The sequence below is a fragment of the Pantherophis guttatus genome, chromosome 18 (genome assembly GCF_059756535.1).
Source record: "Pantherophis guttatus breed Tessera chromosome 18, ASM5975653v1, whole genome shotgun sequence".
NCBI lineage: Eukaryota > Metazoa > Chordata > Lepidosauria > Squamata > Colubridae > Pantherophis > Pantherophis guttatus.
In genome coordinates this window covers 10,761,748-10,786,806 of record NC_142080.1, presented here as the reverse complement: position 1 = coordinate 10,786,806, position 25,059 = coordinate 10,761,748, and the positions used below count along the sequence as shown (strand labels likewise).

Sequence of the window (25,059 nt, the reverse complement as noted above, 5' to 3'; positions counted from 1 at the left end):
CTCCTGCTTGGGAAGGGGGTTGGACTAGATGACCTACAAGGTCCCTTCCAACTCTGTTAATCTGTAATCCGTAAATATATCAAACTGACTTTCCAGCTGATTAGGACAATGTTGGTCCCAGCCTGGAAGATCTATTTTTGCCTTTGTAGATTTGTCTGCTCTGTGTTGCTTGGACACCTCGATATTCATATTTAGAGTTGCAAGTGAACAACAAAAAAATCCGGAAAAAGCGCAAATGTTAAAAGGTTAATAAACAGTTTATTTGCATTTTACAAGATCGGTTTCCATACATTCTCAATTAATTTGCCATTAAAGTGCTGAAAAATAGTTTTCTTTGTATTTGTTTTGTTTGATAATCAAGGTACAGTTAATGACAAAAAGATAACAATTTGCATCTGTCGGGAGGAATTAATGACAAAAAATATTTGTTCCTCAGCTAAGAGAACTTCTTTTCTTTTACAAAAATAAGAAATATACAGAAACAATTAAGATGACGTCGTAGGGCTTTTTGGCTTGAATTGTTTTGCAACAGCAATGCGTCCTTTGAACAACAAATAAATTACATGTTGGATATTTGGTTGAAGTTGATTTAGTCGTTTTATCAAACAAATGAAAAAGTTGTTTTTGTTGGCAAAAAAGCCCAAATTTGACACATCTTAGTTGCTTTCTGTATACGTGCAGTGTTTCTTTTTCATATATCCATAATTTTAAAGGATAAAACATTTTAGCCCCCTGCAGGTAAAAGCAAAAATAATAATAATAATAAACCCCTAGTAGTTAAAATTAACACATTTTCATGGATCAACACTGAAGATATTCAGTGAATTGAAATATATATATAATATATCTCAATCAAAGCTTGCTTAGGTAAACATAAAGCTCTTGTAGCATATAAAGCACAGTCCTAGGCCTGAACAGAAGAGAAAATTGTCCAAAATACTCCCCAAAAAAACTGTACATCTATCTTCCTTACGGCATAGCTTTAAATATCACATAATCCAGGCTTTTTCAAAATCCATCACGTCTCCGTCTGCCAAAAAAAAAAAAAAAAAAAATCGCCCATGTTGCTCATCTGTATGTCTGGAATAATTTTTTTATATTGACTGAATTCCAACTGATACAGCCGACAGACCCCGGCCTCTGTTTGTTCAAAGGCATTTGCTGCTTTTTTTTTTTTTTAAAAAAAGGTTTTTTTAAAAAAAATTCTTTATAAAAAAAAAGTTTTTCTTTTTTTAAAAAAGTTTTTCGGTTTTAAAGAAAAGTTTTTCTTTTTTAAAAAAAGTTTTCCTTTTTTTAAAAAAGTTTTTCGGTTTTAAAGAAGTTTTTCTTTTTTAAAAAAAGTTTTCCTTTTTTAAAAAGAAGTTTTTCTTTTTTAAAGAAAAGTTTTTTTAAAAAGTTTTTCTTTTTTAAAAAAAAGTTTGTATTTTTTTAAAAAAAGTTTCTTTTCTTGCTGCAATTCAACCAAGAACGTTTGGGAAGAATTTAGGGGTATTCACATCCCCCAGCAAAGGATCAGAAATTTCTGGTAGGCTCCACGATGCCGCATGTCGTGGCCACACCGTGAAAATCGTGCCACACCGTGAAAAAATTTATATATATATAAATTGCTCGCCATCAGCCCTTAGATGACCACGGACGCCGCTGTATCAGTTTGGAATTGATTCAGATCTCCGGAAGATAGAAATCTTTCAGTGGAACCTGCCCTATTCACAGTAAAACAGGAATCACTTTGCTCTCAAAACCCGACTTATTTCACGGTAGATCACCTGTTTCATTGCAAAGTATTTGAAGCCGGAGGGGTGGAAAAATATATATATACAGAGGGAGAAGGAGAGGGCGATGGGGCGAGAGGGACATTATGTACAGGAAAAGGGGCATTATGTACACAAGCGTTTTCCTGGACTACTCTTTCTTTTTCGCCACCGTTAACTCGACCACCGGCACTCGGAAGCCAGCTTTCGTCCCGCTTTCGTTACTGGAGGATGAGGAGAGCCGAGATTTTTTGGACTCCAAAGAAGCTCCGCTGCCTTGGATTCTCCCTGCCTCGTCATCGCTTCCCGTGACCTCGTAAGACCCTTTGCTCTTCGACCCTATCCCCCCAAAAGTGCCAAATTTGAGCTTGGCGTGCTTGCCTTTGTCTCCTTCGTGCTCCAGCGTGCCGGTCGGGGTGGAGTGCGAGGAGTGCTCGTCGCTAAAGGAGGACGACCGGTGCCGAGACTTTTTGGTCTTAAAGAAGGAGAACTTTCCTTTGGGCGAGACGGCGGCTTCCCCTACTTCCACCTCACCTTCTAAGGACCCTAAACTTGCTTTGAGCTCTCCTTCAACTCCGGCCCCAGGTGTTGAGACTTCTGGAGAGCCGACACTTCCCTTGGCTTTGGCTTTGGAGAAGGCAAACTTGGGCATTTTGATCTTGGATTTCTTCAATTTCAGGTCAGGTTCTTCCAGCTCAACTGTCCCTGCCTCAACGTGGAGACTCGCTTGTGGCGGTTGGGGAAACTCGACATCGACCCCGACTTCCCTTCCCACCGGTTCCTGCCCCGCCACCACAAATTTTGGCATTTTCATTTTAGGGAAGGAGACCTTCCCAGCTGAGCTTTCTAAATGGCCTTGTGGAGCATCCATCCCAAGAGAAAGACCTTTGATACCTAATTTGGGACCACCGAGATCACCCCCTATCTTTGGTCCAGAAAAGTGAAGGTCCCCTGTTCCTTTGGTGCCCACATGTACCTCTGGCATTTTGGCCTTGGGCCCTTTCAGATTGACCTCAAAATCTGACCCAGAAACCTTTGGACCTGAGACATTGACGGAAGGTCCTCTTAGACAGATATCCGGGGTCCCAGTGTCCAAGTCCAGGCCAGAAATCTTCATGCCTGGCATTTCCAGTCCAACGTGTTGACCTTTCAAGTCGGTAGCAAACTGGGCATCTCCTTTCAAACTTGGTCCTTTCATGTTCAAATCAAAGTCAGCTTCAGGTCCTTTGATCTGTGGTCCTGAAATGCTGCCTCCCTCACCAGCGATAGCAAACTGAGGAAGTTTCATGCAGGGAAGTTTGACTCCGCCTCCAGAGCCTTCCACCTTGGGGGATGTCATGCTACCAGAAATGCCAAGATCTCCTTTGATCTTTGGTCCTTTCAGATTGATGTCCATCTCGGGTCCAGAGATGCCTCCTTCCGAAGTCATCTTCACTTTCGGCCCTCTCATGTCAACATCTGGAGCTGATAGATTGACGTCTAGACCTGAAGGCTTTTGCATCTGAAACTTCCCTTCAAATCCACCGACACCAACATCTGGCATGCCGACATCTATTTTTGGAGCTTTAATCTCACCAGAAAAACCCAGGTCTTTTCCTATCTTTGGTCCTTTCAGGCTCACGTCCATTTCAGGAATGCTTGCCTCTCCTCCAATTCGTGGGGGAGAGACATCAAGGTGTGCAGAGGGCAACTGTCCTTGAAGGTCTACATCTGGCCCTTCCAGGTTCACTCCTGGCTTCCCAAATTTTGGCAAGCTGAACTTGGGGAATTTCAGCTTCCCTCCTGGGCCTTGGATTTCAGCACTTGGGAGATCAACATCACCTTTCAGCTTTGGTCCTTTCAAATGAACATCGACACCAGGGGCAGAGATGGAAGGTGCGGAAACATCCACAGAAGGTACGTTGACTGATGGACCTTTCAGGTTGATGTCAGGAATGGTAAGGTTGGCTTCAGCGCTGGGGATTCTCAGATCTCCTTCCAATTTGGGACCAGCCAGGCCAACGCTTTCACCTGAGAGCTTGAACTCGGGAGCCTTAAGACCAATATCGGGACCTCCAATGTTAACACTTCCACTGGGAACGGAAGCTTCAAAACTGGGTGATTTCAGACTGGGTGACGTCACATCTATTCCTGGCATCTTGACTTCTCCTTCCACCTTCGGCATCGAAGCATCGGCCTTGAACATGGGTGATTTGATATCAAACTCAACATCAGGAAATGAGAGTTTCCCAAAGACTGGTTTCTTTCCCTTGGGGGATTTGATGTTGGCATCTGCTTTCAGGGATGCTTCTGGGACCGAGAGGCTTCCTTCCAAATCTGGTGATTTCAAATTGGCGTCCATTTCTCCACTCACATCAAAACCACCCTTCTTGCCTTTGACTTTAGGTCCGCTCATGTGGATTTTGGGCATTTTGAATTTGCTTTTTTTCCCTTTGGCAGAAATGGCAACATCTGGCGACTCAACATTCAGCTCAGCTTCTGGAAGAGACACATCCAAAGTGGGAGATTTCACATCAGCCTTGGGGCTCTTTGCTCCAAAGCCAAATTTCGGCATCTTAAATTTGGGGAGTTTAACATTGCCCTCTGGCCCTTCAACGTTCACATCTGGACATTCCAAGTCAATCTCTGGACCTTTAGCTTCAATTCCTGGTCCTTGGATGGCCATTCCTGGAACGGAGACATCCACATCACCCTTCATCTTGTGACCTTTCAGATTTAAGTCAATTTCTGGCATGGAGATCTGAGGTGTTTTGAAATGCATTTCTGGCATCTTCACCCCAGGGCCCTTCAATTGTCCTTCTCGCCCTTTGATGTCCAAAGTTGGAGCTTCAATTTTCAAATCAGAACCTTTCAACTCTCCTTCAGGCAGGTTGACGTCCAACTGAGGTCCTTCTCCTTTGAACTCAGGGACACCAAATTTAGGGAGCTTCATCTTGGGTAATTTTACTTTTCCATCTGGACCGTGGATATCAACAGTGGGAGCTGCGATGTCAATTTCAGGACCTTTCAAATCTCCTGCGAGTTTCGGTCCAGAGACATCACCTTTCAGACCAAACTGTACATCAGGCATGGAGATTTGGGGTTTTTTAATCTGCATTTCAGGCATCTTAATTTTGGGGCCTTTCCAACTTCCTTCAGGACCTCCAACATCGACGTCTAGCTTGGGCCCTTTGATGTCAATGTCGGGGCCCTTCAGATCACCTTCCAAGCTCGGTACGGAGACATCCACGTCTCCTTTCACTCTGGGACCTTTGAGGTTCAAGTCAAAGTCTGGCATGGAGATTTTGGGAGCTTTGATGTTCATTTCAGGCATCTTAAACTTGGGCCCTTTGAGTTTTCCCTCAGGACATTGCAATTCCACATCAGGTACAGAGACATCCAGTTTAGGGCCCTTGATATCAAAATCCGGGCCCTTCAAATCAGTATCTATTTTGGGAGCAGATACATCTAGATCAACATCTCCTTTCAGTTTAGGGCCTCTGAGGTTGAAGTCCATGTCTGGCATGCTGATTTTGGGGGCTTTGATATTAAATTCAGGCATCTGAAATTTAGGGCCTTTCATTTTGCCTTCAGGTCCTTTAATATCAATGTCAGGAGGATCTATCTGAGGAACATTAATGTCTATTTCTGGACCTTTCAGGTCACCTTCCATCTTTGGCAATGAAACATCTCCTTTCACTTTTGGACCTTTCAGGTTCAAATCAAAGTCTGGCATGGAGATTTTGGGAGCTTTGATGTTCATTTCAGGCATTTTAAATTTGGGTCCTTTCCACTTCCCTTCAGGTCCTTCAAGATCAACATCTGGAACATCAACGTCTAGCTTGGGCCCTTTGATGTCAATGTCGGGGCCCTTCAGATCACCTTCCAAGCTCGGTACTGAGACATCCACGTCTCCTTTCACTCTGGGACCTTTGAGGTTCAAGTCAAAGTCTGGCATGGAGATTTTGGGAGCTTTGATGTGCATTTCGGGCATCTTAAACTTGGGACTTTTCCACTTCCCTTCGGGACCTTCAATTTCTACATCTGGCGCATCAAAGTCCAATTTGGGACCCTTGATATCCACATCTGGACCTTCTAGCTTCGGAACAGAAACATCCACATCTCCCTTCATCTTTGGACCTTTGAGGTTCAGATCAATATCGGGCATTGAGATCTTTGGGGTCTTGAAGTGCATTTCGGGCATCTTAAATTTGGGCCCTTTCACTTTTCCCTCTGGGCCTTCAATGTTCAAACATGGAGCTTCAAGTTCAACTTTTGGGACAGAAACATCAAGATCTCCTTTAGGGAGGCTTACATCCACATCTGGACCTTCCCCTTTGAAGCTGGGCATTCCGAATTTGGGCATTTTGAATTTTGGCATTTTCATTTTTCCTTCTGGTCCATGAAGTTCAACATCAGGTGCATCAATGTCCACTTTGGGACCTTTGATATCCACATCTGGCCCTTTTAGGCCACCTTCTAGCTTAGGAACAGACACATCCACATCTCCTTTCATCTTTGGACCTTTGAGGTTCAGATCAATATCGGGCATTGATATCTTTGGGGTCTTGAAGTGCATCTCAGGCATCTTAAATTTGGGCCCTTTCACTTTTCCTTCTGGCCCTTCAATGTCCATACATGGTGCTTCCAGTTCAACTTTGGGGACAGAAATATCAAGGTCTGCTTTTGGGAGGCTTACATCCACATCTGGGCCTTCCCCTTTGAAGCTGGGCATGCCAAACTTGGGCATCTTGAACTTGGGCATTTTGAGTTTTCCTTCTGGACCATGTAGGTCAACATCTGGAGCATCGATATCTAGCTTTGGACCTTTGATGTCTATTTCTGGGCCTTTCAAATCACCCTCTGGAACTGAGACATTCAGGTCTCCTTTCAGTTTGGGAGCTTTTAGGTTTAAGTCCACATCTGGCATTGACATTTTAGGAGTCTTAAAATGCATCTCTGGCATTTTAAATTTGGGTCCTTTCCACTTCCCTTCTGGGCCTTCAAGATCAACATCTGGAACATCAACGTCTAGTTTGGGCCCTTTGATGTCAATGTCGGGGCCCTTCAGATCACCTTCCAAGCTCGGAACTGAAACATCCACATCTCCTTTCACTCTGGGACCTTTGAGGTTCAAGTCAAAGTCTGGCATGGAGATTTTGGGAGCTTTGATGTGCATTTCGGGCATCTTAAACTTGGGACTTTTCCACTTTCCTTCAGGACCTTCAATTTCTACATCTGGCGCATCAAAGTCCAATTTGGGACCCTTGATATCCACATCTGGACCTTCCAGTTTCGGAACAGAAACATCCACATCTCCCTTCATCTTTGGACCTTTGAGGTTCAGATCAATATCGGGCATTGAGATCTTTGGGGTCTTGAAGTGCATTTCAGGCATCTTAAATTTGGGCCCTTTCACTTTTCCTTCTGGGCCTTCAATGTCCAAGCTTGGTGCTTCAAGTTCAACTTTAGGAAGAGAAACATCAAGATCTCCTTTAGGGAGGCTTACATCCACATCTGGGCCTTCCGCTTTGAAGCCGGTCATGCCAAACTTGGGCATCTTGAATTTTGGCATTTTCATTTTTCCTTCTGGTCCATGTAGATCAACATCTGGGAGATCAACGTCCAGCTTTGGACCTTTGATATCCACATCTGGTCCTCTAAGTTCTCCTTGCAGTCCTGGAGCTGAGACATCCAAATCTCCCTTGAGTTTAGGTCCTTTCAGGTTGAAATCCACATCTGGCATTGAAATTTTCGGTGCCTTGATGTTCATGTCCGGCATCTTAAATTTGGGTCCTTTCCACTTTCCTTCTGGGGCCTCCAGTTCAATATCAGGAACATCCACATCAAGTTTAGGTGCTTTGATATCAACCTCTGGACCCTTCAGATCGCCTTCCAATGTTGGTAAGGTCACATCTGCATCTCCTTTTAATTTCGGTCCTTTCAGGTTTAAGTCAAAATCTGGCATGGAAATTTTGGGAGTCTTAAAGTGCATATCAGGCATCTTAAATTTCGGCCCTTTCACTTTTCCTTCTGGGCCTTCAAGGTCAACATCTGGAAGGTCAACATCTACTTTTGGACCTTTGATGTCTATTTCCGGACCTTTCAAGTCACCTTCCAGTGTGGGAGCTTTCATATCAATATCTCCTTTGACTTTGTGGCCTTTCAAATTCAAGTCAAAATCTGGCATGGAAATTTTGGGACTCTTAAAATGCATGTCGGGCATCTTAAACCTGGGCCCTTTCAGTTTTCCTTCTGGGCCTTCAAGGTCAACATCTGGAAAGTCAACGTCTACTTTTGGACCTTTGATATCAACATCAGGGCCCTTCAAGTCACCCTCCAATTTTGGCATAGAGACATCGATGTCTCCCTTCAATTTTGGGCCTTTCAGATTCAGGTCTATGTCCGGCATTGAAATTTTTGGAGTTTTGATTTGCATTTCTGGCATCTTAATCCTCGGACCTTTCAGCTTCCCCTCTGGCCCTTCTAAGTCAGGAGTTTCAATGTCCACTTTGGGGCCCGACAGGTCAAGATCAGCTTTGGGAAGGGTTACATCCACATCGGGAGCTTCTGCTTTGATGCCTGGGATTCCAAATTTGGGCATTTTAAACTTAGGCATTTTGAGTTTGCCTTCAGGGCCATGAAGATCAACTTCTGGTGCACCAACCTCCATCTTGGGGCCTTTGATATCTATTTCAGGGGCTTTCAAATCTCCTTCCAAGCTTGGTGCAGAAACATTCAGGTCCCCTTTTAATTTAGACCCTTTCAAATTTAATTCCACATCAGGCATAAAGGCCTTAGGGGAGGAAATATTCAATGACGGCATTTTAAATTTAGAACCCTTTGCTTTTCCTTGGATATCCACATCTGGACTCTGAACACCCACTTTTGGTCCTGAGATATCAACATCCGGTTTCTTAACCTTCACATCAACTTCAGGTGTATGAAGTTTGGGGCCAGAAAAATTGAACCTGGGAAGTTTAAATCTTGATTTCTTTGGTTTTGCTTCAATGTCTACTTTTGGTGTCTCCAGTTCGACTTCAGGTCCTTTCAATGCAATGTCTGGTCCTTTGATGTCACCTCCTACATCTCCTTTGAGTTTTGGGCCTTTCAAATTCAAATCAATATCTGGCATTGAGATTTTGGGGACGTTAAAATGCATTTCCGGCATCTTCATTTTGGGGCCTTTCAGTTTTCCTTCCGGGTGTTCGATTTCCAGATCAGGTGTTTCAATATCTAGTTTGGGACCAGATATATCCACTTCTCCCTTGGGTATGGTCACATCCACTGAAGGACCTTCTCCTTTAAATCCAGGCATCCCAAACTTGGGCATTTTAAATTTGGGCAGCTTGATTTTACCCTCTGGACCATGCAAGTCAACATCGGGCATGTCAATGTCCACTTTGGGGCCTTGAATGTCCACATCAGGGCCTTTCAGGTCACCTTCCAACTTTGGCACACAAACATCCACATCTCCTTTCACTTTGGGTCCTTTCAGGTTCAAATCGAAGTCTGGCATGGAGATTTTGGGGGCTTTGATGTTCATTTCAGGCATCTTAAATTTGGGTCCTTTCCACTTCCCTTCAGGTCCTTCAAGATCAACATCTGGAACGTCAACGTCTAGCTTGGGCCCTTTGATGTCCATGTCGGGGCCCTTCAGATCACCTTCCAAGCTCGGTACTGAGACATCCACGTCTCCTTTCACTCTGGGACCTTTGAGGTTCAAGTCAAAGTCTGGCATGGAGATTTTGGGAGCTTTGATGTGCATTTCGGGCATCTTAAACTTGGGACTTTTCCACTTCCCTTCAGGACCTTCAATTTCTACATCTGGCGCATCAATGTCCAATTTGGGACCCTGGATATCCACATCTGGGCCTTTCAGATCTCCTTCCAGTTTCGGAACAGAAACATCCACATCACCCTTCAGTTTTGGACCTTTGAGGTTCAGGTCAAAATCTGGCATGGAAATCTTTGGAGTTTTGATGTGCATTTCGGGCATCTTAAATTTAGGACCTTTTATCTTTCCCTCTGGTGCTTCCATACTTATATCAGGGGCATTAATATCTAATTGGGGTGCTTTAATATCGAGTTCTGGCGCCTTCACATCCCCCTCTAGCTTCGGCATAGAAACATCCACATCTCCCTTCATTTTAGGACCTTTCAAATTCAAGTCAAAATCTGGCATGGAAATTTTGGGAGCTTTGATGTTCATTTCAGGCATCTTAAATTTGGGCCCTTTCCACTTCCCTTCTGGTCCTTCTATATCAACATCAGGGACATCAATACCTAGTTTGGGACCTTTGATGTCCACACTTGGGCCTTTCAAATCCCCCTCCACCGTTGGTATAGATACATCGGCTTCTACTTTAGGTTTCCTCCAGTTCAAATCTATATCAGGCATTGAGATTTTGGGAACATTAAAATGCATTTCAGGCATCTTAAACTTAGGACCTTTAAGTTTTCCTTCAGGCCCTTCAAGGTCAACTTCAGGAAGATCAACACCAACTTTGGGCCCTTTGATGTCCACATCAGGGCCTTTCAGGTCACCTTCCAACTTTGGCACAGAAACATCCACATCTCCTTTCACTTTTGGACCTTTCAGGTTCAAATCGAAGTCTGGCATGGAGATTTTGGGAGCTTTGATGTTCATTTCAGGCATTTTAAATTTGGGTCCTTTCCACTTCCCTTCTGGGCCTTCAAGATCAACATCTGGAACGTCAACGTCTAGTTTGGGCCCTTTGATGTCAATGTCGGGGCCCTTCAGATCACCTTCCAAGCTCGGAACTGAGACATCCACATCTCCTTTCACTCTGGGACCTTTGAGGTTCAAGTCAAAGTCTGGCATGGAGATTTTGGGAGCTTTGATGTGCATTTCGGGCATCTTAAACTTGGGACTTTTCCACTTTCCTTCAGGACCTTCAATTTCTACATCTGGTGCATCAATATCCAATTTGGGACCCTTGATATCCACATCTGGACCTTCTAGCTTTGGAACAGAAACATCCACATCTCCCTTCATCTTTGGACCTTTGAGGTTCAGATCAATATCGGGCATTGAGATCTTTGGGGTCTTGAAGTGCATTTCGGGCATCTTAAACTTGGGCCCTTTCACTTTTCCTTCTGGCCCTTCAATGTCCAAACTTGGTCCTTCAAGTTCAACCTTTGGCCCAGAAACATCAAGATCTCCTTTGGGGAGGCTTACGTCCACATCTGGGCCTTCTCCTTTGAAGCCAGGCATGCCAAACTTGGGCATCTTGAACTTAGGCATTTTCAATTTTCCTTCTGGTCCATGAAGTTCAACATCAGGTGCATCAATGTCCACTTTGGGGCCTTTGATATCCACATCTGGCCCTTTTAGGCCACCTTCTAGCTTAGGAACAGACACATCCACATCTCCTTTCAGTTTTGGACCCTTGAGGTTCAGATCAATGTCAGGCATTGAGATCTTTGGGGTCTTGAAGTGCATTTCGGGCATCTTAAACTTGGGCCCTTTCACTTTTCCTTCTGGCCCTTCAATGTCCAAACTTGGTCCTTCAAGTTCAACCTTGGGACCAGAAAGATCAAGATCTCCTTTGGGGAGGCTTACGTCCACATCTGGGCCTTCTCCTTTGAAGCCAGGCATGCCAAACTTGGGCATCTTGAACTTAGGCATTTTCAACTTTCCTTCTGGTCCATGAAGTTCAAAATCAGGTGCATCAATATCCAGTTTGGGACCTTTGATATCCACATCTGGCCCTTTTAGGCCACCTTCCAGCGTAGGAACAGACACATCCACATCTCCCTTCAGCTTTGGACCTTTCAGGTTGAAATCAACATCTGGCATGGAAATCTTTGGAGCTTTGATGTGCATCTCAGGCATCTTAAATTTGGGCCCTCTCACTTTTCCTTCTGGGCCTTCAATGTCCAAACCTGGTCCTTCAAGTTCAACCTTGGGACCAGAAAGATCAAGATCTCCTTTAGGGAGGTTTACATCCACATCTGGACCTTCCCCTTTGAAGCTGGGCATTCCAAATTTGGGCATTTTGAATTTGGGCATCTTCATTTTTCCTTCTGGTCCATGAAGTTCAACATCAGGTGCATCAATGTCCATTTTGGGTCCTTTGATATCTACATCTGGGGCTTTCAAGTCAGCTTCCAGCTTTGGGACAGAAACATCAACATCTCCCTTCAGCTTTGGACCTTTGAGGTTTAAGTCTACATCTGGCATGGAGAACTTTGGAGCTTTGATGTGCATTTCAGGCATCTTAAACTTGGGACTTTTCCACTTCCCTTCAGGACCTTCAATTTCTACATCAGGTGCATCAATATCGAATTTGGGACCTTTGATATCCACATCTGGACCTTCTAGCTTTGGAACAGAAACATCCACATCTCCTTTCATCTTTGGACCTTTGAGGTTCAGATCAATATCGGGCATTGATATCTTTGGTGTCTTGAAGTGCATTTCGGGCATCTTAAATTTGGGACCTTTCACTTTTCCCTCTGGGCCCTCAATGTCCAAGCTTGGTGCTTCAAGCTCAACTTTGGGAAGAGAAACATCAAGGTCTCCTTTGGGGAGGCTTACATCCACATCTGGACCTTCTCCTTTGAAGCCTGGCATGCCAAACTTTGGCATCTTGAACTTTGGCATTTTGAATTTTCCTTCTGGTCCATGTAGGTCAACATCTGGGACATCAACATCGAGTTTTGGACCTTTGATATCAATTTCTGGACCTTTCAAATCTCCTTCCAGTTTAGGAATTGAAACATCAGCATCACCTTTGACTTTAGAACCTTTTAGGTTTAAGTCTATGTCTGGCATTGAGATTTTGGGAGCCTTTGGAGCTTTGATGTGCATTTCAGGCATCTTAAACTTCGGAGTTTTCCACTTTCCTTCAGGACCTTCAATTTCAAGATCCGGTGCATCTATATCCAGTTTGGGCCCTTTGATATCCACATCTGGCCCTTTTAGGCCACCTTCCAGCTTTGGAACAGAAACATCAACATCTCCCTTCAGCTTTGGACCTTTGAGATTGAAATCAACATCTGGCATGGAGATTTTTGGAGCTTTGATGTGCATTTCAGGCATCTTAAATTTGGGCCCTTTCACTTTGCCTTCTGGGCCTTCAATATCCAAACTTGGTCCTTCAAGTTCAACTTTTGGACCAGAAAGATCGAGATCTCCTTTAGGGAGGCTTACATCCACATCTGGACCTTCCCCCTTGAAGCTGGGCATTCCAAATTTGGGCATTTTGAATTTGGGCATCTTCAACTTTCCTTCTGGTCCATGAAGTTCAACATCAGGTGTATCAATGTCCAGTTTGGGACTTTTGATATCCACATCTGGCCCTTTAAGGCCACCTTCAAGCTTAGGAACAGACACATCCACATCTCCCTTCAGCTTTGGACCTTTCAGGTTGAAATCAACATCTGGCATAGAGATCTTTGGAGCTTTGACGTGCATTTCAGGCATCTTAAATTTGGGCCCTTTCACTTTTCCTTCTGGGCCTTCAATGTCCAAACTTGGTCCTTCAAGTTCAACTTTTGGACCAGAAAGATCAAGATCTCCTTTAGGGAGACTTACATCCACATCTGGACCTTCCCCTTTGAAGCTGGGCATTCCAAATTTGGGCATTTTGAATTTGGGCATCTTCAACTTTCCTTCTGGTCCATGAAGTTCAACATTAGGTGCATCAATATCCATTTTGGGACCTTTGATATCTATATCTGGGGCTTTCAGGTCACCTTCCAGCTTTGGGACAGAAACATCAACATCTCCCTTCAGTTTTGGACCTTTGAGGTTCAGATCAACATCTGGCATAGAGATCTTTGGAGCTTTGATGTGCATTTCAGGCATCTTAAATTTGGGCCCTTTCACTTTTCCTTCTGGACATTCTAAGTGAACGTCTGGTGCTTCCACATCCAGTTTAGGAGCCTTTATATCAATCTGAGGTCCTTCAAGATTGCCTCCAATATTTGGTACAGTTACATCCATGTGTCCTCTTGTTCCAGGTCCTTTGATGTTCAAGTCTACATCAGGCATGGAGATCTTCGGTGCTTTGATATTTAGTTTTGGCATCTTAAATTTTGAACCTTTCAGCTTTCCTTCAGGACCTTCAATATCAAGTTCTGGAGCTTCCACATCTATCTTTGGACCTGAGATGTCAATTTCTCCCTTTGGCAAGCTTACGTCTACATCAGGGCTTTCTAGTTTTGGGCTTGAAACAGTAAAAATTGGCATCTTCAATTTTGGCATTTTTAGTTTCCCCTCACTGTGGAGATCAACGTCTGGACCACTTAGCTCTACTGTAGGCCTCTTGATATCAACGCTGGGTCCCTTGAAATCTCCTTCTAATGTTGGAATAGAAACATCCATATCACCTTTCACTTTTGGACCTTTCAGATTGAAGTCAATATCTGGCATGGAGACTTTGGGTGTTTTGAAATGCATTTCAGGCATTTTAAACTTTGAACCTTTCAGTTTTCCTTCTGGGCCTTCAAGGTCCACACTTGGCATATCAATATCTATTTTTGGCCCTGAAACATCCAAATCTCCTTTGGGAAGGCTCACATTAACATCAGGACCCTCTCCTTTCAACCCAGGTGTTCCGAATTTTGGTAGCTTCATTTTAGGCATCTTCAACTTGGCTTCTGGACCTTCGAGTTCAACATCTGGGAGACCTATATCCAATTTTGGTGCAGCAAGATTGGGTCCTTTCAAATCTCCTTCTAGTTTTGGAACTGTTACATCCATTTCACCCTTCATTTTGGGGACTTTGAGATCCAGATCTACATCTGGCATGGAGATTTTGGGACCTTTAATATTCAGTTTTGGCATTTTGAATTTGGATCCTTTAATTTTTCCTTCAGGACCTTCCAGCTCTACATCAGGGACATCAACATCTAGTTTAGGACCTTCAATATCAACCTGGGGTCCTTTGAGTTCACCTTCTATTTTTGGTCCAGAAATATCTGCATTCCCTTTCCATTTTGGCCCTTTTAGATTCAAATCAACATCTGGCATTGATATCTTTGGTGCATGAATATTAAAGTCAGGCATCTTAAATTTGGATCCTTTTAGTTTTCCTTCTGGGCCTTCAATGTCCAAACTTGGTGCTGCTACGTCAACTGTTGGAACAGAAACATCAAGCTCTGCTTTGGGGAGGTCTAAATCCATATCTGGACCTTCTCCTTTGAAGCTGGGTGTTCCAAACTTAGGCATTTTGAATTTTGGCATCTTCAATTTCCCTTCTGGTCCATGTAGGTCAACATCTGGTGCTTCAATATCTAATTTTGGACCTTTGATATCAATTTCTGGACCTTTTATGTCACCTTTTAATTTTGGAATAGAAACATCAATCTCTCCTGTGAGTTTGGGCCCCTTTAAATTTAAATCTGTGTCTGGCATGGAGATTTTGGGACCTTTAATATGCATTTCTGGCATTTGGACTTTGGGACCTTTAATTTTGCCTTCTGGTGCTCCAAGGTCCCATCCTGGGGCTGTAATATCTACTTTTGGACCAGAGAAGTCAAGGCTGCCCTGGGTAACACCGATGTCCACATCAGGAACTTCACCTTTCAAGCTGGGCACACCAAATTTGGGCATTTTCAATTTGGGCATTTTCAGTCCAGGGCCATGAAGGTCAACATCTGGTGCTACAATGTCTACTTTCGGAGCCTTGATGTCGACAGCTGGGCCCTTCAGTTCTCCTTCCACTCTTGGTATGGAAACGCCCATGTCCCCCTTGACTTTGGGGCCTTTCAAATTTAGGTCAATGTCCGGAATGGAGATTTGTGGAGTTTTGATATGAGGCCCTTTCAGTTGACCTGAAGGAGCTTTGAAGCCAATGTCAGGAGCCACAACGTCCACTTTGGGGCCTTTGAGATCTATCTGTGGGCCCTTCAAGCTGCCTTCTAGTTTGGGCACAGAAACATCACCCTTTAAAGCTGGCCCTTTCAGGCTCAGGTCAAAATCTGGAACTGAAATCTTTGGTGCCTCAATATCCAATCTTGGGGCTGCAATATCTACTTTAGGACCCGAGATGTCAAGGCTGCCCTGGGGAAGATTGATGTCCATATCAGGAATGTCAGGTTTCAAGCTGGGCACGCCAAACTTGGGCATTTTCAATTTGGGCATTTTGAGTCCAGGGCCATGAAGGTCAACATCTGGTGCTACAATGTCTACTTTCGGAGCCTTGATGTCCACAGCTGGGCCCTTCAGTTCTCCCTCCATTCTTGGTATGGAAAAGCCCATATCCCCCTTGACTTTGGGGCCTTTCAAATTTAGGTCAATGTCTGGAATGGAGATTTGTGGAGTTTTGATATGAGGCCCTTTCAGTTGACCTGAAGGAGCTTTGACGCCAATGTCAGGAGCCACAATGTCCACTTTGGGGCCTTTGAGGTCTATCTGTGGGCCCTTCAAGCTGCCTTCTACTTTGGGTACAGAAACATCCACATCACCCTTTAATGCTGGCCCTTTCAGGCTCAGGTTGAAATCTGGAACCTTTGGTGCCTCAACATGTAATCCTGGCATCTTAACTTTAGGGCCTTTAATTTTGCCTTCTGGTGCTCCAAGGTCCCATCCTGGAGCTGCAATATCTACTTTCGGACCAGAGAAGTCAAGGCTGCCCTGGGTAACACCGATGTCCACATCAGGAACTTCACCTTTCAAACTGGGCACACCAAATTTGGGCATTTTCAATTTGGGCATTTTGAGCTCAGGGCCATGAAGGTCAACATCTGGTGCTACAATGTCTACTTTAGGACCCTTGATGTCCACAGCTGGGCCCTTCAGTTCTCCCTCCATTCTTGGTATGGAAACACCCATGTCCCCCTTGACTTTGGGGCCTTTCAAATTTAGGTCAATGTCTGGAATGGAGATTTGTGGAGTTTTGATATGAGGCCCTTTCAGTTGACCTGAAGGAGCTTTGACGCCAATGTCAGGAGCCACAATGTCCACTTTGGGGCCTTTGAGGTCTATCTGTGGGCCCTTCAAGCTGCCTTCTACTTTGGGTACAGAAACATCCACATCACCCTTTAATGCTGGCCCTTTCAGGCTCAGGTCGAAATCTGGAACCTTTGGTGCTTCAACATGTAATCCTGGCATCTTGACTTTAGGGCCTTTAATTTTGCCTTCTGGTGCTCCAAGGTCCCATCCTGGAGCTGCAATATCTACTTTCGGACCAGAGAAGTCAAGGCTGCCCTGGGTAACACCGATGTCCACATCAGGAACTTCACCTTTCAAACTGGGCACACCAAATTTGGGCATTTTCAATTTGGGCATTTTGAGTCCTGGGCCATGAAGGTCAACGTCTGGCGCTACAATGTCTACTTTAGGAGCCTTGATGTCCACGGCTGGGCCCTTCAGTTCTCCCTCCATTCTTGGTATGGAAACACCCATGTCCCCCTTGACTTTGGGGCCTTTCAAATTTAGGTCAATGTCCGGAATGGAGATTTGTGGAGTTTTGATATGAGGCCCTTTCAGTTGACCTGAAGGAGCTTTGAAGCCAATGTCAGGAGCCACAACGTCCACTTTGGGGCCTTTGAGATCTATCTGTGGGCCCTTCAAGCTGCCTTCTAGTTTGGGCACAGAAACATCCACATCACCCTTTAATGCTGGCCCTTTCAGGCTCAGGTCAAAATCTGGAACTGAAATCTTTGGTGCCTCAATATCCAATCTTGGTGCTGCAATATCTACTTTAGGACCTGAAATGTCAAGGCTGCCCTGGGGAAGACTGATGTCCACATCAGGAACATCAGGTTTCAAGCTGGGCACGCCAAATTTGGGCATTTTCAATTTGGGCATTTTGAGTCCAGGGCCATGAAGGTCAACGTCTGGCGCTACAATGTCTAATTTAGGAGCCTTGATGTCCACAGCTGGGCCCTTTAGTTCTCCTTCCATTCTTGGTATGGAAACACCCATGTCCCCCTTGACTTTGGGACCTTTCAAATTTAAGTCAATGTCCGGAATGGAGATTTGTGGAGTTTTGATATGAGGCCCTTTCAGTTGACCAGAAGTACCCTTGATTCCAATGCCAGGAGCAGCAATGTCCACTTTGGGACCTTTGATGTCAATCTGCGGGCCCTTCAGGTTGCCTTCCAGTTTGGGCACAGAAACATCCACATCACCCTTTAATGATGTCCCTTTTAGGTTCAAGTCAACACCTGGCACAGCAACCGGTGTAGTTTTCACAGAGGGCATTGAGATATGTGGACTTTTGAATGGTCCACCAAGGTCAACATTGGTGCCCTCATTACTCATACTAGGGCCTTTCAAGTCCCCTTCAATCTTTGGCCCTGAAAAATGTATAGCTCCTTTTCCTTTGGGACTTTTAAGATTCAAGTCAATATCTGACATAGAGATTTTGGGTGTCTGTCCACTAATCTCAATCCCTCCTTTTGGAACATTGATATCGGCTGTGGGGCCTGAAACAGAAAATTTAGGCATATCCATGTGCTGTATTTTAAATTTGTCTTCACTCTCTTCAAGTCCAATGTCTGGAGACCCAAAATCCATCTTTGATTTCACCCCACCTTTCAAATCCAGTCCTTTTACACCCATATCCAACTTTGGTTCTGGTATTCCTCTGCTCGTGACTGCAACTTTGGGGCCTTCTGGAAATCCTCCTGGACCTTTGATTGTCACAGATGGACCTGCTGCATCAAGCTGAGGAACTTCAATGTCAGCACTTGGAGATGATATTCCAAATTTGGGCATTCTCATTGCAGGGAATGTAAGATTTCCTTTGCTTTCATCACCGAGACCTGGACTTGTCATCTTGCCTTCAATGCCTGAGGTAGGGACTTTTACCCCTGCGCCTTGCAACCCTCCCAATTCCCCTTTAATTTTAGGACCTTTCATATCAAATTGCAGTCTGTCCCCTGTTTTCCCATTGATTTCAGGGCTGCTGAAGTCTGTCTGACCTCTCAAACCTATACCCTTGATGTTGGAGACTTGGATATCAGTTTTCCCCACCTTTGGCTGCCCCACAAGGGTATCGGGAACACCTGCCTCCAATTTTCGGGAAGGCAAGTCAATAGTTGGTCCAGAATATGTCACATCATAAAATTTCCCTCCTTCGTGGGAGGTTTTTCCATAGCTGGTTCTCCCAGGTGAATCCACGTGTGGGATCTTGATGACAGTTTTCCCAGGCTCTGATTCAATTCCAACTTTAGAAATCTGGGTAAGTTCATGTTTAGGAATTTTGATCTTAAACTCAGGACTGCTGATGTCAATCTCTTTGGCACCTTCGTGGCCGGTAACATCGACAGTGTAAGCTGTGACTCTTTTGGTGACTGTGATGGTCCTGCTTTGAGTTCCTGCATGCTCGACTTCTATGCCATCTTCTGATTTAAGGCGAGGTTTAATTTTCGTGGTGTAAATCCGCTGGTACTCTTCGTCATCTCCACTCTGAAAGGGAAAGGAATTGTGTCATCAAACTTTCTGCTCAAATTATTGTGCTTCTACAGGCAATCACCAATAACAATCTGTATCAAAACAACATCCTAAAATGTCTACAGTGACGAGTCTCATCATTTCACTTCAAATATTCTTGCTTAGAACATAAAATAATAGAGTTGGAAAAGACCCTATTGGTCCCATAAAATAAGTTGGAAGGGAAGGTTGGAGGTCTTCTGGACAACCAGCTAAATATGAGCCAGCAGTGTGTGGCGGCTGCCAAAAAAGCCAATGCAATCCTAAATTGCATTAACAGAGGGATACAATCAAGATCAAGTGAGGTACTAATACCACTCTATAAAGCCTTAGGTAAGACCACACCGAGAATACTGCATCCAGTTTTGGTCACCACACCATAAAAAAGATGTTGAGAAAAAGTGCAGAGAAGAGCAACCAGGATGATTTTAGGGGACTGGAGGCTAAAACATGCGATGAACAGCTGCAAGAACTGGGCATGGTTATTCTAGGGAAGAGAAGGACCAGGGGAGACATAATAACATCTTTCAATATTTGAGGGGCTGCCACAGAGAGGAGGGGGTCAAGCTATTTTCCAAAGCACCTGAAGGCCAGACAATGGATGGAAACTGAACAAGGAGAGATTCAACCTAGAAATAAGGAGGAATTTTCTGACAGTGAGAACAATTAACCCATGGAACAGGGGTTGCCTTCAGAAGTTGTGGGAGCTTTATCACTGGAAGCTTTCAAGAGACTCCTGCTTGGGCAGGGAGTTGGACTAGATGACCTGCAAGGCCCCTTCCAACTCTGTTAATCTGTAAACCCCTTGCTCAAGCAGGAGACCCTGTACTATTCTGGACAAATGGCTGTCCAGTCTCTACTTGAAAACTTCTAGTGATGGAGCACCCAACAACGTCTGGAGGAAGCCATTCACTGGTTAACTGTACTCACTGTCAGGAAATTCCTCCTTAGTTCTAGGTTGGTTCTCTCCTTGATGGGTTTCCATCCGTTGCTTCTTATCCTGCCTTCTGGTGCTTTGGAGAATAGGTCAACCTCCTCTTCTCTGTGACAGCCCCTCAAATATTGGAAGGCTGCTATCATATCACCCCAGGCCTTCTTTTCACTAGAGTAGACCCATCCAATTCGTGCAAGCATTCATCATATCTTTAGCCTCCAGTCCTGTAACCATCTTTGTTACTCTTCTCTGCATTTTCTAGAGTTAGTTCAAATAGGCTTACTTCCTCTGGAATTGTACAATATCAGGACATCCAGCCAAGTGGGATATCTCTGACAATTGTTTGAGATTGTTTTTCTGAGTGGTTTGGATAGAAAACATGAGCGGCTTGGTGGCACAATGTTGCTCAAGACAAGAGGACAATGGCCCACTTTGACAATATGATCAGCCAAGCACTTGAATTTTTTTTTTCATTCTCTTATTGAAAATTGGAGTCACCCCCACCAATGTATGATTGTGTGTGTGTGTGTGCGCGTATAATTCTATGATTCAACAGTGGAAAAAGCAAGGTTCTACATTTAGGGAAGAAAAACAAAATGCACAGGTACCGCATATGTGGTACCTTGCTCAATAGTAGTAACTGTGAGAGGGACCTTGGAGTCTTAGTGGACAACCACTTAAATAGGAGCCAGCCGTGTGCAGCAGCTGCCAAAAAAGCCAACACAGTTCTGGGCTGCATAAACAGAGGGATAGAATCAAGATCACGTGACGTGTTAATACCACTTTATAATGCCTTGGTAAGGCCACACTTGGAATACTGCATTCAGTTTTGGTCGCCACGATGTAAAAAAGATGTTGAGACTCTAGAAAGAGTGCAGAGAAGAGCAACAAAAATGATTAGGGGACTGGAGACTAAAACATATGAAGAACGGTTGCAGGAACTGGGTATGTCTAGTTTAATAAAGAGAAGGACTAGGGGAGACATGATAGCAGTGTTCCAATATCTCAGGGGTTGCCACAAAGAAGAGGAAGTCAAACTATTCTTCAAAGCACCTGAGGGTAGAACAAGAAGCAATGGGTGGAAACTAATCAAGGAGAGAAGCAACTTAGAACTAAGGAGAAATTTCCTAACGGTGAGGACAATTAAATAGTGGAACAATTTGCCTGCAGATGTTGTGAATGCTCCAAAACTGGAATTTTTTAAGAAGATGTTGGATAACCATTTGTCTGAAGTGGTGTAGTCTGAAGTGGCCTGGGCAGGGGGTTGGACTAGAAGACCTCCAAGATCCCTTCCAACTCTGTTATTTTATTCTATTCTATTCTATTCTATTCTATTCTATTCTATTCTATTCTATTCTATTCTATTCTATTCCCTGAAAATATTGCTCATTTCTTACCTCTACCCACCAATGATCTTACCTTGCACCTAATCTGGAAATATATCATAGCTAGATTCAAACAAACATGTGCCACTCAAATCCAGATTAGCAAAATACAAATCAGTTCAAAAATCATGCTTAATGGCATGAACTGATTCCCACCACAGTCAAAAAAAACCCTGGAATCCCACAATAGATTACATTTTTAACAATTGTTAAGTCTGGGATGTTGTGTGGCAAGTGCCTGTCCGAATTTTAAATTAAAATAAATAATAAATAAAATAAAATAAAATAATAAATATATTATCGGTAAAATCAAATAAATCAAGTCAAATAAAATAAAATAAAATAAAATATTGGTAAAATAAAATAAAATAATTAAATTAAATTAAAATAAATAATAAATAATAAAATAAAATAATTAAAATAAATAATAAATAATAAATAAAATAACAAAATAAAATAAATATAATATATTACCGGTAAAATCAAATCAAGTCAAATAAAATAATATATTGGTAAAATCAAATAAAATAATTAAAATAAATAATAAATAATTAAATAAATAATTAAATTTAATTAAAATAAATAATAAAATAAAAAATAAATAAAATAAATAAAATAAATAAAATAAATAAAATAAAAAATAATAAAATAAAATAAAATAAAATAAAATAATAAAATAAAATAAAATAAAATAAAATAAAATAAAATAAAATGGCTGGAGTTAGCCAGATATTTAGATTGGATTTGGCATTTTTATCCACCTACTGAGTCCTTCCCATGATTGTTATTATTATTTCTCTCCTATCTTCAATGCTTGGCTCCAGCTGAGGGAAACTTTTCCCTCAGGCCGGCTCTCCCTGCCCTGTTTTTTCAGCTGCTGCCTCCTTTCCCGGTTGCCTTTCCTCAGCATGGCTGCCTTTTCCCCTCCCCGGTTTTTCTCAGTATTTTGAACCCTGGGCTTTGGCTCCATTGATCCAGCCTCTTCTTCATGAGGGCTTGGGAGCTGCCAGGCAGCCATTTTGTCTTCCCGCCTCCTCCCCGAAGCCCAACACAGCTGCTTGACTGACAGCTGCTGTGTGATCAGTAGCTGCTGTTTGATTGGCAGCTGCTGTGTGATTGGCAGTTGCTGTTTGATTGGCAGATGAATCATCCTGACAAGGCTGAGGGGAAGGCGGGACCACCGGGACCTGGAGCACAAGGCAATGGACACCCTTTGTCACTATCCTTGTGCAAATTGCGGCAGCTTCTGGCGGCACAGAAGCTGCACACCACTGCATGCTCCTAAGGCCCTGCAACTGGCTTGCCCTCAATCAGATGATTGTTTGTGCAAGAGAGCTATGAATCGATGTTTGTCAGTAACAATCACCCTAAGAGATTAACAGAATAACAGAGTTGGAAGGGACCTTGTAGGTCATTTAGTCCAACCCCACTTCCGACCCCCCGCCCAAGCAGGAGACCCTACACCTCTTCTGACAGACGGCAGTCGAGTCTCTTGAAAGCTTGCTGATCTAAGCTTCTGGGTACTTTTATAAGATTTCTAAAAAGGAAAGAAACTTCATGGGAGGGAGAGGGGGAAGGAAAGAAGAGAAGGAAGGAGAAAGAAAGCAGAAAAAAGGAAAAGGGAGAGAGGGAAGGAGAAGGAAGGAGGGATGGGAGGAAGGAAGGGATAAGTTGGAAAGAAGGGAAGGGAGGGAAGGGAAGGAAGGAAGGAGAAAGGAAGAAGGAAGAAAAAAGGAAAAGAGAAGGAGGGAGGGAGAGAAAGGATAGGTTGGAGGAAAGAAGGGAAGGGAAGGAGGGAGGGGAAGGGAAGGAGAGAGGGAAGGAGAAAGAAAGAAGGCATAAAAAGGAAAAGGAAGGAAGGAAGGAGGGAGGGAAGGAAGGGATAGGTTGGAGGAAAGGAGGGGAGGAAGAAAGAAAAAAGGCAGAAAAAAGGAAAAGGAAGGAAGGGAGAGAGAAGGAAGGAAGGAGGGAGGGGAGGAAGGGAGGGATAGGTTGGAGGAAAGAAGGGAAGAAAGAGGAAGGGAGGGGAAGGAAAGGAGAGAAGGAAGGAGAAATAAAGAAGCAGGAAAAAAGGAAAAGGAAGAAAGGGAGAGAAGGAGGGAGGGAAGGAAGAGATAGGATGGAGGAAGGAAAGGGGGAGGGAGGAAAAAGGAAGGAAGGAAAGGAACGAAGCAAGGAGAGAGAGAGAGAAAAGAAGGGAGGGGAAAGAAAGAAAGAAAGGTTTACATGGGCAAACTATGTTCCTAGCTCCTATCTCGTGCCAATCAGTGCCCCCTCCCCAAATGAGAAAGTGAGCCCCACTTTGGTCCTTTCCCAAGGGGGGGGGTCTGAATCAAGGCTCACCAAACCACTGCAGTTCCTGGGACCTGAAATGGCCCCCTGTCAGCTGCCACCTTATGCTTGCTTGTGCTTGCATGGGAGGGAGGAATGGAGGGAAACCCACCTCCCTTCATGGAGATGGTCCATCTTCGGCCTGCCTTCTCCAGTTTGCTTTTTTCTCTCCTTGACGGTGAAATTGTACCACATGACTTTTTCAATTATTTGCAGGAAGTGAATCAAACTGGGTCTCTAATGCTCTCGCTAATTATACCCTGGCTGCAAGAACTGAATAACAGAGTTGGAGGGGACCTTGGAGGTCTTTAGTCCAACTCCCTGCTCAGACAGGAGAACCTATACAGTTCCAGACAAATGGCTGTGCAGTCTTTTCTTAAAAGCCTCCAATGATGGAGCATCCACAACTTCTGGAGGCAACTTCTGTTCCACTGATTAATTGTTCTCATTGTCAGGAAATTTCTCCATAGTTCTAGTCACTGGTGGGATTTAGCCAGTTCGCACCTATTCAGGAGAACAGGTTGTTAACTTTCTAAGCAGTTCTAAGCAGAACCGGTTGTTAGGAGAAATCTTATTTTGTTTTTATTCCACTTTATAGGGCTAATCCTGTAAGGAATTACAACATTCTGATGTTGTTTCTAGCCTAATCTTTATTGCCCTGCTTACAGAAACTGCCTCTCTGGTTAACCCTTATTACATTGTAACAGCTAAGGCGAAGTGCCCATCGATGTGAGTGATGTCGAGTTGGACACGCCCACACGGTCACATGACCACCGAGCCACGCCTACCCAGTTGTAAAATTATTTGAATCCCACCACTGTTCTAGTTCTATCTCAAACTTGAACACCCTTGACCTAGAATAAAGTAAGGCACTCAAGGAAAAGTGGCTTGTTGTGTTCCTTAAAGATTTCACACATACACACTTCTTCCATTCTTCTTCTTTTTCACACTTACTCACCAAAACAACTTCTGGGCTCCTTGGAGGAAACACGTCGTAGGAACCAGACTGCCCTGGCAACGGGGAGCGGTCTCCTTTCCTCTGTAGCCGCAGGCCCACTGTGTGATGACCTACATTTTTAAGGAGCTCCGAGACTTCCCCTGAGTGCACATTGTCAAAATAGATGGTGGCGCTCACAATCTGGTCACCTGCAGAACGAGAAAAGCGAGGATTCAGTTGTTAGATTAGGAAGAGCTCAAGGAGACATCAAGATAATAGAATAACAGAGTTGGAAGGGATCTTGGAGAGCTTCTAGTCCAGGGGTCTCC

The 25,059-nt window shown here is 43.8% G+C and overlaps 1 protein-coding gene across 1 annotated transcript in view; it reads right to left on the bottom strand.

The window, feature by feature from the left end:
• Positions 1-238: 238 nt before the first annotated feature.
• AHNAK (AHNAK nucleoprotein) overlaps positions 239-25,059 on the bottom strand; it is a 90,137-nt gene continuing 65,316 nt past the window's right edge. Inside the window, exons 4-5 of the mRNA XM_087881264.1 lie at positions 24,752-24,939; positions 239-19,119 (exon numbers count right to left, since the gene is read on the bottom strand). Coding sequence (XP_087737390.1) covers positions 1,903-19,119; positions 24,752-24,939 — 17,405 coding nt within the window. The 3' untranslated portion in view covers positions 239-1,902. The remainder of the gene's footprint in view (positions 19,120-24,751; positions 24,940-25,059) is intronic.